This window comes from Tyto alba, unplaced genomic scaffold, assembly GCF_018691265.1.
Source record: "Tyto alba isolate M040663 unplaced genomic scaffold, T.alba_DEE_v4.0 Super-Scaffold_10, whole genome shotgun sequence".
Lineage (NCBI taxonomy): Eukaryota > Metazoa > Chordata > Aves > Strigiformes > Tytonidae > Tyto > Tyto alba.
The window spans coordinates 6336233-6355442 of NW_024881262.1; the positions used below are offsets into that span (position 1 = coordinate 6336233).

Below are 19210 nucleotides of genomic sequence, written 5' to 3' on the forward strand. Positions count from 1 at the left end.
ATAAAGGAGCTGCAGCAATTTTTTATCCCCTGAACATCCAGCTCTATAACTGAACTGAATTAAACCTCACGTGCAAACAGCAAGATGCTTAGATTTGCCTTGTATATTCCCTGTAAAGATCTGACCTTCATTTTATACCTAGAAAGGAAAGAAAATCCACAACATGGCAGAAGAATGAGGTTATGTAAAGCCCTCCCTGACTACATCTCCTCACTGCTGCCAAGGGGTCTGCACAGGGATTTGTCATGCAGGATCCCTAATGCTCCTGACCAGGAGATGTGTTATTCCTACAGCTCAGCTGGAGTTTTGGTGGCTAAACTGGCACAGCAAGGCTAATTCTGTGCCAGCAACAAATGGAGGGCTTATTAGGGAACTATATATATATCTAATATATGTATATACAGGGAAAAATTAAAATGTATTCAAGCCTATTCACCCTTCTGCATTACACAAATATTCTCCTTGGTGCTATTTGATCTACTGATACTTAATTCTCTAATTTGTTTTTTTTTTTTGCAGTTAGTTCTGCTGCACATTTTGAACTCACAAGATCAACTTTCTGCACGAGGGGAAACAAAGCTGCAGCTCTACTCCCATGAAGATCCTGGTTTCAAAGGTAGCTTGGGGATTTTTACATTCACTGCAGTTAAAGACAGCTGCAAATCTAAATCTCTTTGCCTGGAAGAAGGCTCGGCCTTAAAGAAGGAAACTGGTCAGCTGTTGAAAAAGGAGACCCAAGTGTCCAACAGATGCAAGGAGACATGCTAAGGATGGCAGCAGGTCTCAGGGGCAGTACAAAGTGCACCAAGAGATGACCAGAAGATTTCCTCACTTGACTTTTTTATATATACCTTTCATGTTATTGTCAGCAACATTTCAAGACGGTGGATTTCCCCAAAAAGGCCCTAAAATGAGAGGTACCTTGTGAGAGGTTCAGAAATCCCAGTTTAGGAAGGTCATGAAGACAAAAAAAAATGGGGTTCTTTCATTTTGAGCTCTACTGGGCAAGGAAACAAAAATGGTAGGAGCTCTATCCCTAGCAGTATTTAAAGACAAAATTGGAAAAACACACACACACACAAAAAAATCTACTGAAGGTCTGCACTGAGAGAGGAATCGACCAGTTATCCCACTAACAGGCCTCTGTCCAGGTCCTTTGCTGTGCATCTCTAGTACAAATTAACTCCAGGCATTTTTGAGCTTGGCATCCTCCTGAGCCAATCCTTTTGGTGCTGTACTTGGGCCCAGCCGATGCACGTACTCACCCTGGCCACCTTCACGGCATCTTATGATGAGTCAGAGCTCTCTCTATAAACACAGTAATATACCTGGCAGTACTAAACAGGCTGACTTAGGAGCCCCAAAAGACACCAGCTCCAAGTGTTTATTTGTCCTGGACGCTCTATTGGGTTTTAAAGGTCAACTTTATTTTGAAAATACAGTCTTCCACTGGTGTCTCCTCCCAGAGACTTGCTGGTACAGTGCTGCCTACTGAAGACACACCCCGTCTTAGTCAGACCGTAAAGTAGCATGGAAGAAACCCTGTCCCCATTAACCAAAATAAATCCAGAGCCAAGAGTCAACAACTAAAGTTAGTGCAGAGTTAGAGTAAGAAAAAGTAGAGAGGCCAAAAGGCAACAGGCCGGCTGCTGCTGAAGCTTTTGGGTGCTGTCGGGGGGGGGGGCGGGGTGCGGGGTATGAGAGCCAGAGCAGCACTGCTCTCTGAAGCAAAACTGCAGTGACGTGGATGGAGCGTGCTGGGTGCCTCCGGGCAGCGACACCAAACTCAGCACAGCTGTGACAGCCGCTGTTGGGTACCTCTGTCTGGCCTTCAGATGCTTCCTGCCCCAAAACATCTGGGAAGAACAAAGACCAAACTATATCCACCACTGGCTGGCTGTGCTAGAAATAGTGGGACAACCTGGGGGCGCAAACCCCTTCCCGTGTCCCTGGGCAGAGGCAGCATCCCTCCCCATGCGGGCGCTGGGACTCCTCCTCCAGCAGGAAGCTCAAGGGGAGGATGCTCAATGCTGCCTGCGCAGCTCCTCTACCCCACTCCCTGCAGAGCGACAAAACTTTCTTCTGTTTGCTAATCTCTGCCTCTATTATTTCTCTGGTTTTCCTACAGCAGCCCACGGCAGATACGTGACACCTTGCAGCTGGCAAAGCTGCAGCTGGCCGTGCTGGGGAGCATCCCTCCTAACCACGTTTTCAAGAGAGTTTGCACCTCTTCAAGGACTCCTGCTTTAATTCTCACCATAGCAGCTTGGCTATGTCTCTTGCTCGCCACGCAAATGGTGTCTAATAGAGAGGAGAGCTCATTTTACTCCATGGCTGGAGACGCAGGTGAGGCTAAACGTGGCCAGACAGACCAGAGAAGGTGCTGGGGCAGCTGCTCACCCTGCCCTGATCCTGGCTGAGCCCACAGGGCTGGATCATGCCAGTGGCCCCACACCAGGTGCAGGCAGAGGATGCCTCTTGGTTACAGTCCCACTGTCTTTCCCCACTTCTCCGACACGGCAGGAGCACGGAAATGCCTCTTCACCGGCTTTGCTCCAGCAGATATCTCCCTTTCAACTGAAGTGTGAAAACTGCAAGGCAGCTGGGAAGGTGGCAATGGGTGAAGAGCCCAGTGAGAGCCACCAGAAACAGAGGCACTGATTTTAAATCCTGGCTGTGGTGGCATTAGCTTTTAATGACATGGGGAAAGAACGGGGGGGAATGGGCAGAGCCCGGTGGGGCTGCCCACAGCCCGGCCCTGCAAGGCAGCGCCTCTGTCGCTCAGGGCAGAGCTCGCCAGCTTAGCAAGGGGATTAGTCCTCCATTCAAAACCTGCCTGGGAAGCAGCAAAGATAGAGAACAATTTTCTTCTGTGTGAAGAGAACATATTAATACAGCAGCAAGCATTGTATTCATTACAGGATTGCAGCTAATCTGGTGTCTGCTTTTATTCTGCTGTTGTTCTGCTCCTGTACCGCTTGCAGCAAGCAGACTGGGACAAAGGCAGAGCCAGGCTTCTTTATGACAGTCCTCAGATAAACATCCGTTGGGGCAGGGGATTTTGGGGTGCATCTACGTGCAAACCCTGCCCTCTCTCAAAGCAGCTCGCCAGCTTTGGGAAGGGTGCGGGATGCAAGGAAAGCCTGGCTTACAATGTATTGAACACGCGATGCTCTGCGCCACGACAACGTGGCAGAGCTACATATTTACCAGACTGAAAAAATGCTTGGCCTGGGATCTGCCTGTGTTGGTTTTCACCCCAGAGGGGCTCTGAGGACCACCTCAAAGAGGAGCTGTACCATCACCATCAGCTGCCTGAAATTCCTTCCTGTCTGTGCCTGGCCTGGGGGCATTACCCAGCACAGCAAAAGTCACATTACAAGTAACAGACACTCTGGCTCATGCAAATTAAGGGGGTGGCTGCTCTAATAGTCCATTTACTACAGGTCCTCTTTTCAGACGTAGCAGTGACCTCTTCGGAAAGCTAATTTAATTACCCTTAACGTATGAACCCTTCAGTCAGACACTTGGAATGAGTTCAGTGCGAGGCAATGGGTGTCTCTGGTGCAAAACCCCACTGAAAACCCAAGATCAGGGCAAAAGCCGCTTCACTGTTTGATGGACTTCCGCAATCCAAGAACCAGGAGCTGAAATAAAAGCGAGCGCTTCCTACAGAGTACGTGGCCTGGCTGAGCAGCTCAGGGACACCCAAAGTCACCCGGTCAAATCCTGCAGCTGGATTTTAAATGGAGTGGATAATTTTATGACCGATCGCATTTGTAGCTGGTATGTTAAGACAAGGGTAATGAAATCTTATGCTTCGGGGCACATATGGATCATTGCACAAGTCAGGCAGGCATCTGCCCCTCCCCTCCAAGAGAAATTGTAATTGGCAGGGACTAAAAGGACTGAAGTTGAAATTAGGGATTAAAGGAGACACAAGTGGCACATGGATCCGGGGAAAGGGCAAATGGAGTTTCTCAGCTTCTTCTCATCTATAACAGTGCACAGCAGCAAATAACAATAATGATCTTGACAGATGCCTGGACCAGTAAGAGTTCTGCCTACCTCAGGTGACTACAGCTATCACCCCAGTAATGGGCTAACACTGGTCAGTAGTTCCAGGGTTCCCTTTAAGTTTGGTATTTCAGGGGTTTATTTACAGTAAACCAGCTCTATCACCTTCACAGGAGTTGGCAAGTTACTGTGGTGAGAAAAGTGGCTGGAGGTGGGTAGGCAAAAAAGATGAGCAGGGAGGGATTTGACCAGTGTAACAAAACATTTGGGGTTACCGCCTGCAGAGGTTAGGACACGATCTTCTTAAATCAGGCTGCGAACAGTCGCTTGGGACCTGCTACCAAAAAACCCGCTCTTCCACCCGAAACCAGCCTTCGCCAGCCCGTTGCTCGGCTCTGGCCGGTTACCTCCTCCAGCCTTCGCCGCTGCTCCTTCTGCTCCTCGATCCGCTTCTGCCGCTCGGCCAGCAACTGCCGCTTGTGCTCCTCGTTCTCCCGCTGCTGCTGCTCCAGCTGCTGCCGGCGCAGCGCCTCCGACCGCTCCTTGTTCGCCAGCTGCAGCCTCAAGAAATCCCGTCTCAGCGTCGACTCCCCGGGCAGGTTGAGGATGGAGCTGCAGAGGAGAGAAGCATCAGAGAAGATTCCCGTCCCCACATCCTTAAACCTCCTGCCCGGGGGAGTTTTGCGGGATTTTCCAGCGTGGCTCCTCTCCCCTTCAGCCCAAGAGCATCCGAACACCCGACAGAGCTTGGGGAGCTGCGGGCGGAGGGATGGGGGGGGACCACAAGTGTTGGGGCAGGGCAGCAGACACAGCGCTCTGTTCACGGCTCACCAGTAACTTATATTGCTAAAGGTTTCCTTTACATGAAGTTTCTAACCAAAGCCTCTTGTGCTGCAGTGGCACACACTATATTTAAGTGTTCACAAAGCACATTTAGCATGAATCATTGACAGCTATTAAAATACTACATTATCTCAGTGAAATAATGGAATAACTTGATACTAATTACAACAGCTCTGAAAAAATGGCACCAAAAAAAGAAAGTTCCAGCCCTACTGAGCTTGCAGCAGCACTGAGGTTTTATGGTGAAAAGTTACATGAAAATAGGGACTTACACTTGGATGTAAGGAACCACATTTTAAAGAGTCTTCTTTCATTTCACCTCACATCTTTTTCCATATCTAAATACCCCCATTCCCATGACAGCACCACACTGCACTGCAGATCCCACCGGCGACAGGGTGCCTGGGTCTTCCCTTGGCTAAGGTGCTCTATAGCATCAGTTTATACCCACACACCACCTAGCAGAGGGAACAGACTCTGTTCTGCCAGGGAATGGGACTCAGTGCTCAAACTCTCCTTTTTCCACTTCTGGTTTGTATGAGCCTCTAATCCAAGCTGATTTTATACAGAGTTACAGAGATGTAAGGGCAGAAATGAAATGCTGATCCTTACCTGGGCTCTCCAGAGTCATTCTCCTCCTCCTCCTCCTCACTTCCACTGTACTCATACTCTGTCTCATCTAGGAACAGAATTGCTCATCAGTGCCCTTTGCTGGACTCATTTGTTTTTCCAGTGGTTGAAAACCCCAGAGCTCTGAAGGCAGAACAGACAACTCTCTTTTTCTCTCATGAAAGAGAATAAGCAGCATTATTTCCCTGCGTTTTCTGTTTTCACGAGGGGCTGCAAGGCCAGGGAAGCACAGGCACTCTCCCTGGGTGCTGGCATCTCACACGCCTGCGCGGGTCGGGAAGAGGGACGCAGTCCGGCCGGAGCGCCGCGGGCAGCAGCAGCACAGCGGGCAACGGCCCCAACAACCACAGACACTCAATGGAAAGATGGGGGGGTGTCCATAAAATAAAGAATTTACCCCCATTTGATAGTGAATGACCACCTTCTTCAGGGGGGTTCTTCAACGGGAGGTGCACCACAAGCTATCAAAGCCACGGGCTCTGGGAGGTGGGATTGAACTGTGGCTCTGAAGGCACCAACTCCTCTTTCCCTAAACGTATGCTCTTCCTATGCAAATCCATATATTTTCCAGGCAATGAAGACATCTACACAAAGGCCCAGCTGCAATGTTGTGCTACATACTGTGCTTTCCATTGGGATACCATCTTTATCAGATGAAGGGAATGATAGTAAAAGAAAGGCTTGCATTTATCCAATTACTTTCCATCTCTAGGGTCCAACCTTCATTTGCCAGACCAAACAGATTTAATACTTCACTAGGACCTCATTTTATTGTTTTGATTGTAGTGAAATCCATTACAAGGGGCTGGAAGGTACACATGAAAAATTAATGCTACTACCCATAAGAAGAGAAATAGCAACACATTAATTCGCTGGATTCTACAAATGAACTTTCCAATCAAAATTCAGTTCCCAAGTAGCTGAATACTTTAACAAGTTTCTTCGGCTATCTGATCTTCCTTTCAGAGCACTTTGATAGGGCCTGCAGAGTTCACTGAAAACATTCAGTTTAATAGGTTATGCCTAGTCAACAGAATTGCTTTGGGGCAAGGGTCTTATCTAGATGTTCATTTGCACAACCCTGCTCATCGCTGGTGTAGCATGAATGTCACACAGATCAACAGACTTGGCATGAAATATGTGAGCTGGGAAAAAATCAGCTTAGTAGCTTCTCCCTCCCACACGGCAGTATGTATATAAGCAAACGTAAATTTTATACACATTTGAATGAATCAAAGCTTAAATGTTCCATGTGGAAATTACCACCTGGACAAAAAAAAAAAAGACACCATTTCTCATCAGGAAAAAAAGATTGAAAAATACTGATTAGCTCTAATGACAGTTATCTGTAGGCTTTGTATGAACACCTATTGTTTTGTTATGGATACTTATTTTCATTTCAATGACTGAGAGGAATCAAATCAAACAAAATAATCTGACTTCAAAACCTTAAGAAGCACGGTCACCCAGAAGGACCACAACTATTTATCTCAACCAGTTTGCAAACAAACTTAGCCATCTGAGCGAGGGAAACTGGTATTGATACCATGAGCAACCCAGTTCTCTTTGCCTTCCTCTTCTACCCATATGCTTCGCCCACACGGATGTGCCTTGGTCTACGCTAGGGATCTCCAAGCACGTGGCTGAGGTCAAGGACTGCCTGGAGTACTGCTTCTCCACTAACCCTTTTCTCTTCTCCACTGACCTTTCTCGCCTCGCTTCTTTTTAGTCCTGTCGATGTGGTCCTTGAGCTGGATGCGGACCTGCCTTTCGTTGGGCTGGTCTCGGATGAAAGGGTGCTTCATCAGCTGCTCCGTGGTTGGTCTCTGGCTGTGGTTCTTCACTAGGCAGCTCTCAATGAAGGACTGAAACTTTTTAGACCTGGCCAAGGACAGAAAAGGAAGGTACAGAAAAAGCAGGTAAATATATTAATTCTCATATTAGAAAGTGGGTATTTGAGAAGATCGTTTGGCTGCTACACAGTTGTTGCTACACAGTTGTTGCTCACATGCATCCTTCCAAGAGGATTCCCATGACCTCTCTGTTGATGCTTAGCACTGTTTCAAAGCTGCACCATCACATGTGCCCTCTGTCACTTCATCCTCTCCTGCTCTTCCCCATGCATATTCCTAGTTATGCCTTCCTGGTGCCACATTAGGAGAAACCACCATTCTACTGAGTCTGGAGAAAGTTGGGAAGCATCAGTATGACTGGGGAATCACCAAAGCCAGATGTCATCAGTGGCAACTAAGCAAATGCAACTGAGTGCTCCTCCTCCCTTCCCTCTGACCTGTGAAACTGCAGGCAGAAACAAGACAACACATACAAATATAAATGCAATTGCTTAATGGATTGTTTCTCATATTTTATGGCTCCAGGCAGTGTTTCAAGAGATGTACCTTTCTAAAGATGAGTGGGACAAGCTAGGTTGATGGGTTTTTTTTTAGGTTTAACCACCCAACATTATGTGGCTTGTTAAAGCTCAGACAACCTCTGGGCGATGCTTGCTGGCTCCAGCGCTTCCCTGCCCTCTGAGGGAGGCCCAGCAGCATTACTAACCCACCAGGTCCTGGGGGCCACCAGGTCCCGGTCTCCCTGATCATGGATCCAGGCAAATGGGACGTGCTCTTCAGACAGCGTGGCACAGGCAGAGGTGGGAATGTGGCTGTGGCTGGCAGAGCCCAGCCCCTCTTCACAGCCTGCCTTCCCACAAACAGTTAAATTCAATCTTAGCTAAAACAATTTCAGCCAAATCTTTAATAAACAAATTTCTCTTAGTCTCCAGTGTTGCATATCGGAAGTTTTCCTGGAACTAATTTCACCACATTATAAACCCAAGAGAACAAGGATTTACAAGGAAGAAATATGTTGACAGGCTGCTATACTCTATGTTGCTTTAGCAAATAGGAAAATGAGTGTAAATTAATGTCAGAAGCCAACAGATACTACAGAATTGCATTAAAAGTAAAACAATAAGCTTTCAGGGATTTTACTTTTAAGCTGTCAGACTAAAAGTGATTTATCTTTTAAGTACTAATCCATACAAATTGAGATGCAAAAATAAAATACACTACTGGATCCAATTAAATCCTCCTTCCAGCTTTATTAATGAGCAAATCTCCTGTTCCCACCTTGCCTCATGTCTTGGTGTATCCAGAAGGGACAATCCATGTGAGCCTCAAAAAAAAAAAAATCTGCTTCTAAAATATGATTCTCCCCTGTTGGTGTGAAGCTGGAGAGACTCCAGTCCTGGATACGTGGTCCAGAGCACCCACGAATACGGTCAAAGTGAAGTAGCTAAAAAATCATCCTCCAGTACGGGATGGGGGTCGCAGTGCCCTGTGATGCCCTAAGACACTTTTGTACCCTTGAGCTGGCTGGGTACCTATAGACCGAGATCAGCTCAGGCTTCTGGTTTTCCTGAAATTTTCCTCTCCAAAAAAGCAAGCCTGTGCAGTGGCACAGTTCAGCCCTCACTGAAGCTGGAGCAGAAGACAAGGGCTTTCTCCCTGGCTCTGACCCAGGAGGACACTGTCACACATCTCATCTCCTCTCCGGGCACAGGTCAGCCCACCTTCGTGAAACACACGCTCCTCCAGCTCCCGGGGTTTGTAAAGCTTAAATCAATGTTTGCAAAGTCTTTGCAGCTGCTTGGATGAAAAGTCGTATCACAGTACAAATATCACCTCATTAACAGAGAGATTTTGCCATTTCTTACAAGACAGGGCTAGGGAGTGTTTATGGGAATGACATCACTAAAGTTCAAGTTCATTTTACCTGCGAAACATGGGAAGAAGAAAATAAAGTTTTGTTGCTGGCTGGCTTTAATTGGGAAATAAAATTGTACCAAAGACTCTTTAATTCCATAGGAACGCGGCACTATTTTAAAAGCAAGTTCAAGGATTTACTATGCAACAAAAGTATTTTCCTCCCTGGTGTTTTCAATTCGGGGCAGCTCCCATGCCTGCGCTCCCTCTCGGCTTTCCCTGACTTAATCTCAAAGCTGCTGGAGTCACTTCTCTGTTTCTTTCACGTAAGGAAAAAGATGGTCTGCCCGCCCGATGTACTTTTATATCTTGCCACGCACAAAAGCAAGAACAAACTCAATGTTCAAGCTGAGCCCTTCCCGATTTTGCTTTTCTCTCGTGATCCGGGCTTGTGAAAACCAGCCCACTGACTGCCAGAGAGACCCTGTGAAAGCCCGGTCAAACATCTCCAGTCTTCTTGGGTTGGGCTTGCAGAACTCCAGGACGCGTCCTGGCCAGGCACAAAACCTCCAGCTGAGGACAGCAAGTTTGCCCCGTGTCTCACTACAAAGGCTGAAAAAAATTGCTCTTAAGGAATTGGTGGAGTCAGTGGAGCTTTGTCTGGATCCTTTGGAGCTTCCCATTGCATTGAAAGATTGGAAGGTAGGCTGGAGCTGCCTGGAGTACACGTGTCCCAGCTCTGCTGGAGACCAAGGATCCCTGCTTGCTCATGGAGGGAGAGCAGAGGCCAGGTGAGGGGTTGAAACTGGAGTTTCATTGTACTACAACTTCCCAGGCAATCCTTCTCTCAAAGCACCCGGGATGCCGCCTCTGGGCAGACACCAGCACGGTTCACCACCATGAGATGTGCAAAGCTGAGACAGTCACCAGACGTGCAAGGGGAAGGCAGTGCTAAGAAACACCCTGGCTTGCACAAAGTGCATCCTGGTATCTCAGAGCAGGGACTAAAATACAACTTCCACCCCAGCTCCGTTTTTACCTTAAGGCGATGGGGAAATGTTCTGCTCAAAACCTGCTTTCATCAGCTCCCCCCTCTGCCTGAAGGCTGAGGAAGCCTTTGCTGAACAAACAGCTCTTTTGTACAAAAAATAAACTCTGAAGTCTTACAATCCATTTTGTGCTGTAGCAGCGAGGACAATGAAGCAGGAGACTGGTGATCTGGCAGAAAACAAGCGTATAAACTATTTTCTCGGCTGACTAATGGTATCCTCAAAAGGCTGTGCAAGGACAGTGAGCATCTTTGACATACTCTGCAGAGCAGCCAGGTAAGATCCCTTTTCTCCTGATTTGGTACTGGAGCAAGCTGATGATTGGGCTGACAAAATTAAGATGGCTCCTGCCAAAGCCTGGGTGAGTTTTTAGGGGCTGGTCCCCACACCATGCATCCAATGCAGAGGACTCCAAGTTCCTCTCACTCTTCTCCCAGCAATGAAATACCTGCTGCTGTGGCACCAAGTGTTTTCAATATCTACCAATTGCTCTTCTCCTTTTATTTGGTGTGTATCCTCAACAAGATAATAAGTATAAATTCAAGAAATAAGGCAAAACTTCCCTCTGTAAGCTCAGCCTATCTGGGAGCAAGGGGCAGTGCTGTTTCTCTAACATCTGGCAAATCTTTCCTGACCAAACCACTGCTGAACCTGGGGCAGGCAAACAGCACGAACCAAAAATAAGTGTTTTTAAGGACTCCAGCTCCATCGGTACAGAACATACAGTAACAAAACAACATCTGCTGGGCTTCAGGAATATTTTTCCTACAGGTTTTTACTGGCATGCCCTGTTTTTTTTTTTTTTTGTTTTTTTTTTTTTAAAACAGTGATGAATCTTTTCCTGCAAAATTTAAAATAAAGCCCGAACTAAGTACAAATCTCCACATTCCTGGGTCTTCAAGATAAACTATCCTTTTTTTTTTTTTTGGCCTGGATACATGTTTCCACTTGAAAACGGAACCTGACTGGAAAGAAACAGGAGCCAAGAGAAGTGTCATCTGGCTTCAGGCTGCATGAACCGCCTTGGAAAAGCCGACTCCACGCTGTGAAATGGCAGTGTTAGAGAGCATTTCCCTCTCTGCCTACCTAGAAAGCCCTCCATCCCACGGTGAGCGACTCCTTCAGACCAAATTGCCTCTCCATAGGAGATCAAGACCCAAACCTGCGCTCATCAGCGATGCTGGAGACGGTCACTGACCCCTGAAGCTATATAAACATAAACACCAAGTCCCCAGAGTGCCTGGGCTGCAGAAACAAGTTGCTCCAAAAAGCATTTTTACAGTTGTTGAAGACCGAGAGAGAGACTCACCACTTTTTTGATTTCAACCTCGGGGCCGGGTTGCGCGGGATGAGGAAGAGGGCTCTCATGGGATGCATGTCACAAAGAGCTGCAATTTGCAAGCAAAGGCATTAAACACGGCACGCCGCCTTGCAGACCGTCCCGCGCCGCTCCGGGTTATCTAAAGAGAGGCTACACGTCCAACCGGGGAGACCCCAGTTTCTTTTGCAGCTTCAAGATGCACAAGGCAGGAGGATTTGCAGCAACACCCCCCTACAGACAACCCCTGGCCCGGCAGCGGCTCAGGTGGGAGCTGATGTCCCCAGCCAAGTGGCATGTGTGTCCTCAGCACCGCTGGGCTCGGTGACTGGAGCTGTCTGTGCTCCTGCAGCTGCGTGTCCTCAGCACCCTGCCCGGTGCTGCTCTACCTGCTTCCAGCCCTCCACCGCCGCTTCTTCTGCTATATTTTATTTGAGGAAACTGAGTCCCAGAGCGCTCAAGTGACACATCTGGAGGCAGACAGGGTCACGCACCTTCCTTCACTGCCCATTCTGTCCCCTGGGCCATGCTGCCCTGGCAGCTTTGACCCCACGGACCCTGTGAGCTCCATCTCAGTGAGCCCAGGTTGCTTGGGAAAACCTTTGCACGGTGTTTCTTGCACAGAACTGAGCGCTGGCTGGTGCTCAGCAAACCCCAGCACATTACAACAGGGTTAATCAAAGCAGAGCAATGCATCTACTTACGGGGAGCGCCTTCCGCCATCTCGATAGCTGTTATCCCCAAAGACCACAAGTCGCTCTGTAAAAGAAAGCAGAGGGACACATGTGATGCAGGGGAACATTGTCACAGTGGTGGGCACCAGGCAAGGGGGGAAGCGTGGCTCTCCCCAGCCCAGGGGAGCTCAGCCCTGTGAGCTGGGTTCCCATGTCCTCTGCAAGCCCCCTGACCCACCCCCTGAGAGCTTGTCTCACCCTCCTGCCACGTGTTGGAGCTTTTAGAAGAGGCTCCCAACACCGCTGTTTATCCCAAGATTTATTTCAAAACCTTCAAGGCGTTTTTGTTATGGGACACGGCCACCTCGCTGGGGCACTGCTCCCGGTAGCTGTGGTGAGGACACTGCCTGGGGAGATGCTGATGACCTGAAGGTCCCCTGGTGGGGGCATCTTAATGAGCTCTGTGCACTAACGAACAAACCCCCAGCTCCTGGATGAGCTGGTGACAAATTACTCCCCGGCTTCATGGCTGGAGTAAGCAGCAAACCTAGCTGCCGGCTCCCTGCTTAAAGCTGGGTGATATATACCCATGGATTTGATATGGCTCCACAGAAAACAGGCCGCCTGGAATAGATTAAAAACATGAAGTACCTTGAGATACCTCAGGAGGCTCTTGTATCATGGACTGCTCATTAAATGGAAGCCTGAAAAGTGGCATTTTGCCAGTGGAAAGAGAAATGGACACTTTTATTTACCCTGTTCCCAAGCCCTGTTCAGCTCACATGGTTGATTGAGTCTCCTGAACGCTCAGAGCACGGAGAACGCGCCTATTTGGAAAACTCTTTCATTCCATACTCGTATCGCTCTTCCTTCCATTTTCTCCCTTGCAAACAGGGACATTTGTATCCCCAGCTCCCTGCCAGAGAGCAGTGGCGAGCTCCCTCCCAGAACCTCCTCCCCACCCCACCATCACTCATGAGCTGCGGCTGCACCTCTAGATCTGGTAACGAGCCCCGAAGGACGGCTCGGCTCTCCCAGCAGCAGTGGAGGCTGAGACAGTACGTGCCCGGCGAGAGAAAACGAGTACCTTCCCTAACAGCACTGCTGCCGTTTGGTTTTTTTTTTTTTGGCAGAAGGTGGATAATTCATTATTCTGGACACCGTATAGGGCTGCTAATAATTCACAGCCCAGCACCCGCTGCATCGGGAACAGGACCCAGACTAATTTTGGTGCCTTCATTTCAAGCACAGGCTCTGACACATCTCCAGAGGGGTACAGAGACCTGCCTGAGATGGGATGGAGGCAACGGCAAGGGCAGAAGCTGGAGGCACACAGGGAACCAGAACAAGCCCGATGCTATGCAGCTGCAGCTCGTGTTTGCTGGACACCAGCTAAACACCAGTTAGTACATCACAACCAGTGAGCGTTGTAAATAGGTACATCTCAGGGTGGAAGGGATGGACTCTGCCTTCCACCCTTCCTCCTGCACCTCCAGCTCTCACGTCTTGCTCTCCCTTCACCCTGCTCTCCGCCATGTCCCTGCAGTCCCACTTCAGCTTTCTCTTCTCCATTTCAAGAGCTGCCCTTTCCAAACTGCCTCAAGGCTCTGAGCCTGCAATTTAGTGAGTAAATCCCAGAAAGGTTTTTTTTCCCAGTGCAGAGCCCCAAAAGCTCAGCCAGAGCTAGAGGGCCTCTTGGGATCACAAGCACCTTCTCACATACACCATCCAGGAAAGACAACTTGGATTTTCAATTTTAAGGCACTTTTCCTCATTTTTAACTCAAGTTCTCCCCTAACGAATACCGTCCTTGCTACACATCTTTGCACCTGCTTAAAAATTCTCTCTCAAATCTTATTTCCAGCCCTTCCACAGGACAGTCTCATCCATTCTTTGTTTCTGGTCAGCTGGGATTTCTGCCGCATACTTAATTATCGCAGTCTTTCCACATGATTCAGCACACATGACCTCCTCCCTTTGGGTTGCTGCTGAACTCTTTCCAAATTCCTAGTGTGTCTTTCCATATTGAGGTGCCCAGTATTATACACAAGATGCCAAGTGATCTTAAAGCTGGAGCAATATAGAAAGGGATTATCACCTCTCTAAGTCTCCCAGAGAAAGCAGAAAACTCAGCGGGAAGCACACATTTTATAATGATCTGGAATTCAGAGTTGGTTTTTTTTTTTTTTTTTTTTTCAGTCTGAAAAGCTTTTCAGTCCACCCAGCAAAAAGATGTTGTGCTAATATATTTGCATTGCCTTGACTTGGGAAGGGAAGCAAGTTTCCTTTTCTTTTTCTTCCCCTCTTTCGATTCTAAGCTTATTGACAAGATATTTCTAAAGAAAAAAGGAAGACTGGCTGGGGGGAAAACCAACAAATAACCTCAACAATGTGGGGTTTCTATTTGTTCTTTTTGAAGTGGTTTGTTTTTGTGAGGAGGTATTTATTGCCTCCTTCCATAGATTACACAGGCATCTCTTTCTGGCTAAGAAAACAGTGAGATCAGAGGCTTTTTGTCCAACAGATTAAGCCTGCAAGGATTCCTTTTTTCACCCTATAAATCTCATTTTTTGTATTCACTATTTTAAGGCTAAACCTGAGAGCATCTGATTTGCATCCTTTTTTTTTAAAAAAAAAACCCAAAACCCCAAACCAACTGCCATTTACATTTCCATCCCCCCACACTTCAAAGCAAGAGCATCAGGTGCAGGGATGTGATCTGGGGTTCAGACTAATGTCCAGTGGCTCCCACATCACCATGAGCTCCAAAAGCACCCTGTGGTGAGCGTGTCGGCAGCAATCAGCCTTTTGATTTCATAGTCCCAGCGAAGGGAAAACGGTCACTGCCAACTTGAGAGACACAAGCACCCGGCTTGCTACGAGCATTTGGTCCTTGGGGACAACAGAGGGATTCTGGTCGCGGTGCCTGTGCATCAGTCAATGGCATATTAAGTGCCCTAGTTATTCTGGAAAGAGGAAAAACCTCAGGGATTTCCGAGAGCAGAAAGTAGCCTATGAAGATATCAGTCCTTTTTTAAAAAAAACAGTAATAAAAAGCTGTGATAAATTAGAGCTTTGCACCAGGCGGGTGTCAGTGGAGAAGCGGCGAGAGCAGCTAGCGCTGGCTGCAGCCCTGCCATGAAGCACTGCCGTCAGCAGAGTGAGGAAACGCCTGTTGTAATTGGTTAATCAAAGAGTATTAAGTAATTGCAGATTAAACTACTTCTACATGTCATTATCATTAATGATTTATGTAACCCGGAGACTGAACTCAGAGTGGAGAGCTGCTCCCTGATAAACCATCAGTTGAAAAGTTGACTGATGCTCTTAAATAGCTGCAATGCCAAAGCATCGCTCGGTTACTTTAAAATCCTTCATCTCTCAAAAATTCCTCCGAGCGATTGGTCATTGCACCCTAAATCATACCACAATGGTGGGCTGGTGCACTGTTACATTGTAGTGTCCTACTGTTAGAAAACAGCTACCTGGCTCCACAGCAGAGGGTCTCAAAGTCCTTTTTAAACATTACCTCTCTGGACACACTTGATGGACCTTAGGGGGTTTGGAGCTAAAAATTCAAGTTCTGGATGCTTCAAAAAAAACAGGGGACAAAAACCCCAAGGGATATTTCTACAGACGTGTCCCCAGAAACTTGTAGAAAGGCAGAAACAGGATAAAATACATTAAGCTTTCTCTGCTTTAAACATCAGACCTTGCTGTAGTTTGAATGGGCAGGTGGGACCCATAACCCTCCTGCAGCCCTGCTGTGTGGCATGGGGCTCTGTGCCATATTATAACTCAGCAGCAATGTTGTGCTGCCACCAATCCAAAAATAAACTTCAAACAGGCTAGAGAGACATGCGAAAAGTAGGTCAGCCCCCTAAACGTCTGATTGTGTGGCAGCCTTCAGATCTCTCTGCGAATACCAGCCTGCAGGCCAGAAGATGTGATTTTGCCCTTTCTAAACCTGACCTGACTTCTCTCTGGAGTAAATAGAGCAAATAGAGCACGTTTGACTGTAGTATTTAAACATGCAGCACTGAAAAGCAGGCTAGCAGGTAGGAAGCCTCAGTCTGACACCTTTCTCAGCATGGGGAAAGACTTCTTCACAATAAACTTGGATACATGAACAGCGCAACAAAAATTCACGTTGGACCTGACCTGGCATCTCAAAACCCAACAGCCCAGAAAGCAGTAAAGAGACTACGCTGCTTTGTCAACATACTATTTAAAGCTGCAAGAATATACTAAAATCCTGAGTGCTCAAGTTCATGGTACTGAGGCATAAAATCTGAGATCATACCAAGCACCTTCTTCAGATGTTTATGATCACAACTCTCATTGCAAGCACCAGTAAGTGCTGCTTTACTCCTTCCCTGCCCTGTTAGTAAATGTGATAGTCTTTGCAAAGATTACAGATGTAATGATGTATAAAAGAGTAGGAAGATGGCTCATTCAGGTACCTTGAAGTCATAAGTGGCATCAGGATTTTCATCGCAGGCAATGACCTCGGGGGCCATCCAGTAAGGCGTTCCGATGAAGGTGTTTCTCCTGCCCACCGTTCTGTCCAGCTGAGCGCTGACACCAAAATCCACTGGGGATCAGAGAGACAACAGTGCATCGTAAGGTCAGAGACAAACCTAAGCAACACTCTTCTGTTGAATGTAAAATGTTGACTTCATGCAGACCCAACTCCTCTGCACGGACAGGAAAGAAAGACACAGCCAGAGACGTTCCTGACTGAGCTCTGCTGGGATCAACAGAGGTCAATCAAGGACAAACCTGATCATCTGATGTCCAGGTTTTGTACGAAACCCTGTGCCTTTCCCTCCTTGCCAGGAGGCAATGAAAAGAAATCACAGCTCCTCATACTAATGAGAAACAGGGTTAGCAATATGAATAAGCAGCAGCCTTTGTTCTATGCTTTCTCATTTGAATTAGAGTCTGCCAAATATTGGTAGAAGCCTCATTTTTCTACCTAAATACTTGCTGGAAATGGCAGAAATGCCAAAGACTTAAGGAACTGAGGGCCAAGGACAAAGACCCGTAGGGAAATGTCAAGCAGAGCTGCAAAATGAAGCAAAAACTGATGAAATCAAATCAATGAGAGAATACTCCATGGTCCACGAAGTTCACTTTGTGCAACACAATGTTGGAGATTTGCCCTGGAGAATTTCCCCTTGGAGGGGAATCTTCACCAGCATAAAGCCAAATGAGCTGGTGGTACCATCTGTCAAGCCGGGGTATTATTCTGCTGCAAAGAGGGAGGTGAGACATGGGAAAACAAGCCTTGCACCTCACTTTACCAGCGTAAGGGGTCTTTAATCACTAGCATAAATTAAAACATGCAAAGACAGCCTTAACATTGGTGCTGGACAACTGAGGATATCAGCACATCGTTTGTGCTGATCTGCTGTCTTCCATATGATCATCACATGAATGCCTGGTCTTCTCCAGGGTGACTAACACCACACATGAAATTCAGAGTAGTTCTTGCTCTCTTCAACAGGTTAGCTTGGAAGACAAGTCTGGATTATGTCACACTAAACTGAATGGATTCTGATCCTGTAGGACACCACTATGAAGCTCTGGGGGAACAGTCTTTGATAATGTCTGGTGATGCGCACAGGGCAATTTTCAATCTGGGGCATGAAAAAAATGGTCTTGATTGCTTAACTTGTATCTGATGGCAGAGCTGCCCAAACTACCTGTCCGAACAGAAACACCACTGCAAGTACATAACTTGGCCATCAGCCACTGGCAGTTTAGTCCACAGCACTTGGTCAACACCCAAGGTCATGAGAAAAAACAAAGGGTGGCTCTCAGTATCCACCCCCTTTCTCCAAGTCATTTACAAGTCAGTTTTGCCGCTTCTCTCCAGCCAGCCCACTTGCAGTTTCCAAGAGCTCTAACCCTCTCTTACCTAGTTTAACTTCTGCATTTTCTGTCAGCAATACATTCTGTCCCTTGATGTCTCGATGAATTACTTTGTGCTGGTGTAGATGACTCAAGCCCTAGAGAATTCAGAGAAAGGTTAGAGGAATCCAAGTTCAAAGCATGTTATTTTCTGACATTCCTCCTCAACCAATTATGCTCCAGAAATGAAAGATTCACAGTTGGAGTTAAGCACTTGCAAATGCTTTTGTTTATCATGTGTTCAAAATACTGTCCTATGTCACACGCTGGGAGGACATGCCCGGCGAGCGAGACGCCCACCGACGGGCTATATGTGCCACAGTGGGTGCTCTCCATTGCAGGAGAACTGTCAATTCTATAGGGATTAAAACCAACCTTCTGGTTTCTGCAGGAACCCATATTAACCCAAATTTCTCTGTGGCTCTAGCCGTATTTTATCCCGTGTGCTCCCTTGCCTTAGGGAGCCATTTCTGTAGCAGAAATAACAGAATGGTTTTGTCTCCTTCCTGTATTTCCATCCTCCAGAAACTGAAGAAAACAATTCTCTTGTTATATTGGTCCAATAAGCTGGACTTCAATACACTGAAAAGCTTGTATTAAAAAAGCTACCATGCAAATACAAATGTTATAACTTGCACATAACCCTAATGGAGATATAGCTCAAACTAAAAGCCTGTCTCAAAAAGGCTAAAGGTAAACTAGCTTTTCTGTTTTCTGTGAGCTTTTTATTAGCTCATTACTTTCTTTTTGCAACCTACATTTTTATTTCATTCATTTATTATTTCAGTTTCAAAGTAACATCCACCTATATTGCCAGCTTAGGAAAATACAGATTACTTCAAAAACTAATTCTGCATTGGGTTTACATTTCACATTAAACATTCATATTCGAGAAAGAAAAGAGTTTCTGCCATCACTACTGGTAGTTATTACTCATTTTACGCTCGCTACCTTGGGACAACACCTCTTTCAGCCCTGTTATACCCGGTTAGAGGCACTTTGGTGCACTGGAGGCAAAGCAAAAACTTCACTGAATTTCAGTAAATCCTTTAACAA

The 19210-nt window shown here is 47.0% G+C and overlaps 1 protein-coding gene across 10 annotated transcripts in view; it reads right to left on the bottom strand.

The window, feature by feature from the left end:
• TNIK (TRAF2 and NCK interacting kinase) overlaps nucleotides 1-19210 on the bottom strand; it is a 165071-nt gene that overhangs the window by 45375 nt on the left and 100486 nt on the right. For all 10 annotated transcript variants that reach the window (XM_042799493.1, XM_042799516.1, XM_042799509.1 and 7 more), the window contains exons 6-12: nucleotides 18162-18252; nucleotides 16702-16832; nucleotides 12269-12323; nucleotides 11556-11634; nucleotides 7196-7371; nucleotides 5473-5539; nucleotides 4425-4629 (exon numbers count right to left, since the gene is read on the bottom strand). In XM_042799493.1, coding sequence (XP_042655427.1) covers nucleotides 4425-4629; nucleotides 5473-5539; nucleotides 7196-7371; nucleotides 11556-11634; nucleotides 12269-12323; nucleotides 16702-16832; nucleotides 18162-18252 — 804 coding nt within the window. The remainder of the gene's footprint in view (nucleotides 1-4424; nucleotides 4630-5472; nucleotides 5540-7195; nucleotides 7372-11555; nucleotides 11635-12268; nucleotides 12324-16701; nucleotides 16833-18161; nucleotides 18253-19210) is intronic.